Here is a 7161-nt window from a genome sequence, read left to right on the forward strand (position 1 = left end):
TATCATTCCAATCTTTTCACATTTGGTATGAAACATTTCTGGAACAAAGGGAACATAAATTGTAAATTTCAGGATTCCTGCACCTCTGGGGCCTTAGGGGCAGACCAAAAACTGCCCAAAATTGACCAATTTTCAAAAAATCTTCTTAAACACTTTTAAAATAACATCTTTAGTGCTATTGATACTAAATTGAAACTACGTGTAAATGGATAGAGCAGGTAGTCCTTTACCAAGATTGTAAATTTGATGATCCCCAGAGTAGGGGTTCTAACCCCAGGATGGGCCAAACTTAGTATATAATATTTATGTGTAAGTTTGCTGTTACTGTATAAAATCTAAATGCATACTTAGGAATAGCAGAAAAGGATGTACTAAAAATTGTGAATTTCACAACCCAGGGTTATGACTTTAGGATGGGTCCAAATTAGTCATATCTTTAGATGTTTTAATGTTAATAAACCTACAGTATTATTTAAAGCCTTTCATCATTGTATGTACTTTTGAGGGCAGTGAAGTTTTAAGAACACATCTTTGTTGCTGAACATTAGAATTTAGCTTAGATGTTCAGAACAGGGAATTTTTTTCTAGATTTCATAGCCTGTGGGAGTAGTGTCAATACTTTTTCACTAGTATTCAGGTGACCAATAAGGCTTGTGGGACGCAGTATATTATCGGAAATAAAAGTTAAAAGGATCCACACTACAGCTTATTTTCATTCTAATCAAGTATTTTTTAAATCATGTGTCAATAAAATGATAAAATCATATTGACACTGTCAATTTATAACATTGAACACATCAGTGTGCTCTCAGCTACGCTTTGAAGATCATCCGGAATTCCTCTCCGACTCAAGAATTCAACATGAAGTGATTGGTCATATAGAATTGTTCAAGGTCTCTTGGATCTAGTAAAATGAAAGATCTCTTACTCTCCATTCAAAACTTATCAGAAGTTGAAGTTCCAATAAAGATTTTGCAGCTGGAGTGAATCTTCAAGGTCAAGGTCACAGTATCAAATATCATTTTATCAAAGGGTCTTGTGATAAAGAATCTTGTATACAAAATATGAAAGCCCCAGCTTAAATAGTTCCAGAGATATGACCTTGATGAGGTTTTCTTAAAAGCTGGTCAATCTCCAAAGCCAATGTCACAAGTAAAAACTTTGATAGCTAACAAGGTTTTGTCACAAGAAATGCACACATGAAAAATGAATGACCTATCACTTACAATTCAAAAGTGATGAGGAGCAAGGTTCAAGTTTCACCTGAAGTTTTGAAATATAAGTCAAACTTCAAGGTCAAGATTGCAAAGTCAAAGACAATGGTGTAAAATGAAAGATTCTGTCCGAAGGAATTTATACAAAATCTAAAGACCGTAGTTTAAATAGTTCAGGAGATACTGTCTAAGATTGGGTTCCTTTATTAAAAAAAAATCAAACGCTAAGGTTCAGGTCACAAGGTTGAAATCTCTGGTAATATCAGGAAGGTCTTTTTACATAGAATGCCGATATGTAAAATATGAGAGCCATATGACTTACAATTCAAAAGTTAGTAGCAATGTTAAAGTAGGGGGCAGACATACAGGACAGGACATTATGCCTCCCCCTCCCCGGCGGTAATCACAGGCTTATAAAACACTTGAATCCACACACCTGCTACACTTGAAAATGATTTGTTTATGTGAATCACCTGCACAATCTGAACGTGTTTGCATAATCATGACCCTGCTGTTTTTGAGATGAAGAATTTCAAAAACATTTCCCTATACATCGCCGTAAAAACTTGTGTCCATTATTGTGGTTCACCCTCCACCGCCAATTATGAACTAACACGCCCGATTCCAGGGATGGTGTTTTGAATGACACACGCTATATCGTTAACATGCGGGTTAGATAAACGCACAAAATTGTCAAAGTGTGCTTGAATAACGATGATGCAATTTAATAAGTTATTCTCTTCATAACAATCTAATTGAATATCAATCTGGCATCAGCTCCTGGATTTTTTGTTTTTGTTCTCATCTTTTTTTTTTATCATTTTTAAAAAAAGGACTGTCATTTTTTTGGATATACAGTAAAATATCTGTATCTCGAATATGGTTTATCTCGAATACCCCGCTTGAGTCGAAGTCGACCGCCGGTCCCGACTATTTTCCCTATATAAATGATTTTAAAAACTTCTGATATTTCGAACATGGTAATCTCAAATACCCTGCTTGTGTCGAAGTATTTTCAAGGTCCCATGCCCTAAATTCACCTGGTTTAACTCGAAGTGCAGTCAATTTTCCGCTCTCCATACCATACCTGGCGTCGGAAGTTACAAATTCACACCTGCGGCTACATCAGTTATAATTAATGACCGCTAATCCACACTCGCCTTTTCCGAGTAGACCCAGGTCACAATAAATGGTTCAACAGCTTGATGATTAGTGAAGCCTTCCAACATTATGGAGTGAATTTGTAACTTGCGACGCCAGGTATGGTAAGCAGAGCAGGAAATTGACTGCACTTCGAGATAAACCAGGTGAATTTAGGGATAGGACCTTGAAAATACTTCGACATAAGCGGGGTATTCGAGATTACCGTGTTCAAAATATCAGAAGTTTTTTAAATCATTTATATAGGGAAAATAGTCGGGACCAGCGGTTGACTTCGATTCAAGCAGGGTATTCGAGATAAACCATATTCGAGATACAGATATTTTACTGTATATCCAAAAAAATGACAGACCTTTTTTTAAAAATGATATTAAAAAAAAGATGAAAACAAAAACAAAAAATCCAGGAGCTGATGCCAGATTGATATTCAATTAGATTGTTATGAAGAGAATAACTATGATGATTTTATAAGAACTGTCTATTGGATAGAAAACTGTCCACATTTGTCTATTGGATAAAAAACTGTCCACATCTGTCTATTGGATAGAAGTGTCCACATCTGTCTATTGGGTAGAAAACTGTCCACATCTGTCTATTGGATAGAAAACTGTCCACATCTGAAAGGATTTTGTCTTTGTTTATGTTTAATATTATTTCTTCTCCAGTAAAATACTATGTTTGCTAGATTTTTATGCAGAAACATACTTCTATACAAATTCTTTAATAAATACCCCATTTATTTCTTTAAATCTGCTGTAAAAATCTCTATATTTGCCCTATAAACTGTAAAAAAAAAAAAAATAAATCCTATATTTTTTACACCAAAAGTGGCAGGACACCCTGCAAGTGGTTGTGGAGAAGATGATAATGTAAAAAGTCAATAACAACAGATAAATTTCAACTGGAAAAGCTCACTTTGTATTGTGGATATTGGCCTGGATAGTTTTGTGTGTTAGAGCACCTGACTATTACTTATGTAATACAGGGGTGTCGGGTTTGATTCCCGGTCCAGTCAAACCATAGATATCAGTCTGGGTATCTCAGTGGTTAGAGCACCTGACTAGTAATACAGGTGTCTCCGGTCCTATTCCTGGTCCAGTCATATCATGGGAACAAAGGGCCTTGGATTGGATTCCCGGTTCAGCCATATCTACTTTATTTACATATCACAGATTATCCTTGACAATTCAGTTTGATATGATTACACTTTGTTTATTTTGTAGGACGTGGAGATTTAGATAAGTGGTGTGATGTTATTGATGGTAAACAGAAGACGGTGACCTTGAATCTGAAGATCTGTGATGAAGACTGGACGTTTGGGGTCACTCTCTGTTACAGTACTACAAATCTAAGTAAGTACTCAGTAATAATGTAAGACTGAACTCTGTATCATGTTTATCTAATATATACATTGTAAAATAAAACACATATTGAATTAATTCACAAACAAATTATTGCTCTGTTAAACTCACAAACACAAGTGCATGTTGCACATCACAAACACAGGACTGTAATTAACAGGGGGCTGTAATCAACGCGGGGCTGTAATTAACACGGGCTGTAATGTACACAGGACTGTAATTAACAAGCTGATGTAATTAACACAGATGTAAGTAACAAGTAGAAGGAATTAACACAGTTCTGTAAATTACACTGTGTTGAGTTGTGTAATTAACACTGTGTAGAGCTGTGTAATTAACGCTGATTTTAGATGTGTAATTAACGCTGTAGAGCTGTGTAATTAACACTGTAGAGCTGTGTAATTAACGCTGTGTTTATAGATATTGGATTTTCTTCACTTTAGCAGTGTTACACTCAGCCACAAAGAGGTTATCTCTGATGTCCACACATAAACCGTATGGACGTTCTAAATGACAGTGAATGTAATGGAGGAACTGTCCGTCCAGATCTAGGATGTGGATACGGTCATTGTCATCGTCTGCTGTCAGGATGTGACTCTGGCTGTCTGTAGTGATGCCGGCTGGATCAAATGATTGCTGGGTATTAGAGGGATGACCAGTGTATCTAAATCGGAGTTTTCCTGACTGATTGACCACCACTACTGCTCTAGCGCCAAAGTCAGCCACACAGATATCCAGGTTCCTGTTCTCACTGAGGTATTTAATGGTACCAGATGAATAGAGAGGACGACCCTGATCATCAAACTGAATGCTTTGTTTCTCTGTGGAGCCGGAGTAACGCACGACTTTGAATTGTTCTCCATCATCACTGACCATGGTAACCAGGAGGCCGTTACCCGCGGTACAGCAGACATAGCCAGGTCCCCACCCCTGTAGTGTGATCACGGTCTGTATCTGTTTATTCTTAACTAAGTTTATAGTTTTATCATTATAGTCAGTATAAACAAGATCTCCGTCCCGTGTCACTGTTATGTCCTGTGGTGTGTTTCCTGACTTGGTTTGTATTGATGTCAGTAGTTCACTCTGGAGGTTGAGCAGCTTCATGGTTTTGCTATTCACGCATGTCCAGACTTGATCTTCACTCAGACAGCTAACACTGAATAGTCTGTAATACTCAGTGTCTATGGTGGCGGTGACGCGCGTTTCATCAAGCAGTGGTTTGACTGGAGGAGACGATACAGCTTCTGCTGACTTCATTGTGTCGCCATGTTCTGTGTTAATGGATAATGGCGGCAGAGAACCGAACATTTCATTGAGCTGATCTTTGTTTATTTTCTGAGCAGTAAAACTTGGTACTGTAACGCGGACTTTAGGTGGTAATGTTCTAAATTCGGAATTCCTAGATTTGTAAGTAGAGGTTAAGGAGACGTCATTTGATTTTAGGATTGATTTCAAGTCGGACATGATCTGTTTGAGTTCCGCCATTTTCTGTGCGATTTTTTCTGTATTTTTATTTAGCGCGTCCAGATGTTTAGTTTTCATCTCTGCAATGGCGGATTTCCGCTGGTTGACAATGGCGGTAATCTCCCGGTGTAGGATTTCCCCTTGTTCATCGGCAGTTGTCGTCAGTTTCCAGTATTTCGTTTCTATTTCGGCTTTCTCAGTTTCGACATTAGACGCCATTTCTTCATATCGGGGATACATTCTCGTCTCTAATTCTTTTAGATCTTTTTGTAAACTTTCTGTTTTAGCGCTGACTTTTTCCAGAATATCTGATATGTCGTGACCTTTGTGTTTACCTGAAGTGACGCAGGTTAAACAGACAGGAATACCACATTTTTCACAGTAAATTTCACAGTGTTTATCGGCGTGGTCTGGACATTTGTGGTAGTTAGGAGTAGACTTTATGTGTAAAAAGGGCACAACATTGTGTCTTTTAGACGAATCTGAGAGGTGCTCCCCAACACAGGCCTTGCATAAGTTTATATTACAAAGTTCACAATGACTTTGTAGGGGGACAGTTTCACAGAGGTCACACAGTAGGACTTCCTGAGCACTGCGCCGGGAATGCATTTCTGATGGCGGGATCACACGAGAAGTTTACTGTTAATTAAATAAAAACAGAATTTCATTTAAAGATTTTGACAGATTAAAACAATTAACGAAATAGAATTATAGTGTGATATAAATCATAGCGGTCATTACTATGATAATAATTTAGTCTCACCTTAAAATCCAACATGGCCTCCCTGTTCTTTCGACCTTCCGTCTAGTCCTTAGAATTAAATACCTGTGCGGCGTGTCAGCCTGTATACACTATCTACCGCTGTCAGATAAGTCGGACCAAAACAAAGTCGGACCATAACAAACTCGGACTATAACAAACTCGGACCAAAACAAAGTCGGACTATTACAAAGTCGGACTATCGATAAATAGAATATAACTCGGTCAATTTAATGATGAGCAGATACTTATCCGCGAAAGTGTTTGATCTTTAAAGAACATAACCTTATATTCTGGTTTCAACTATCGACATCAATCAATAGTATGATTATCATTATAAAAACAATGACTCGCTTAAACACACAAATAGCTCAGCAACTTCTATAATGGTGAGCATATTAATTAATCGCGAAGGTGTTTGATCCTTAAATAATATAAGCTTGGTTTGAAAAAAATGGAAATCATTCAGAAGATGGATTCCAACTGTTGTGTTGTGTGTTCCCGAACTGTATCTTCACGACAACATGCACTTCTGTGCAATTGCTGCAACCACTGGCAACACAGAATATGCGATACCGGTGAGTGTATGGATTTTTATATTAAATAAGTTATTTACACATGTATATCATCGCATGTTTATAAGCAAATTACAAATAATTAATGCATAGGTCTTTAGAAGCGCTAGGTTTTGAATGAAGGATAAATCTCATCCATAGAAAACAAGTTTGTATGAAACAAGCTGATTCATCAACATTTTAATTATATAGTAGCCAGTTATAATGCTATTTTGTAAACGTTTACATATATCAATCCAGGTTTTCACAGGAACATTAAATATTGTATACCAATGAATTACAGAAATTTATCATTATGTATCATAGTTGATATAGACAAATTATGTTATAAGATTTGATGTAATCTTCAATAGATACTTTTACTATTACTACTTACTTTTACTAACGATTTACGCTAATAATTGCTTATACTAAAATATTTTATGTAATCCTTTGGTTTGCTACACAAGTTATTGAAGTAACAGTATAGAGTAATACACTCCATGAAAATTGTGAATACCATTTCCATTGCTCTATTGAACTTTCGACAAAATGTAAAGAGCACGAGATTAAACAGATATATGTTTTCTCTTTCATTGGAACATGCTTTATTGCAAAACTTTCTATAGCATAAAATAAACAAGAGG

General features: G+C 36.6%; 1 protein-coding gene across 1 annotated transcript; it reads right to left on the reverse strand.

Annotated features, from left to right (window-relative positions):
* Positions 1 to 3758: 3758 nt before the first annotated feature.
* On the reverse strand, positions 3759 to 6049 carry LOC125679554 (E3 ubiquitin-protein ligase TRIM36-like). Its single transcript, XM_056156477.1, has 2 exons — positions 5964 to 6049; positions 3759 to 5839 (listed from the first exon to the last, which is right to left on the reverse strand). The coding sequence occupies exon 2, from the start codon at positions 5807 to 5809 to the stop codon at positions 4151 to 4153; it is 1659 nt and encodes a 552-aa protein (XP_056012452.1). The 5' UTR covers positions 5810 to 5839; positions 5964 to 6049; the 3' UTR covers positions 3759 to 4150.
* Between the last annotated feature and the right edge of the window lie 1112 nt (positions 6050 to 7161).

The sequence above is a fragment of the Ostrea edulis genome, chromosome 2 (assembly GCF_947568905.1).
Source record: "Ostrea edulis chromosome 2, xbOstEdul1.1, whole genome shotgun sequence".
Taxonomy (NCBI): domain Eukaryota; kingdom Metazoa; phylum Mollusca; class Bivalvia; order Ostreida; family Ostreidae; genus Ostrea; species Ostrea edulis.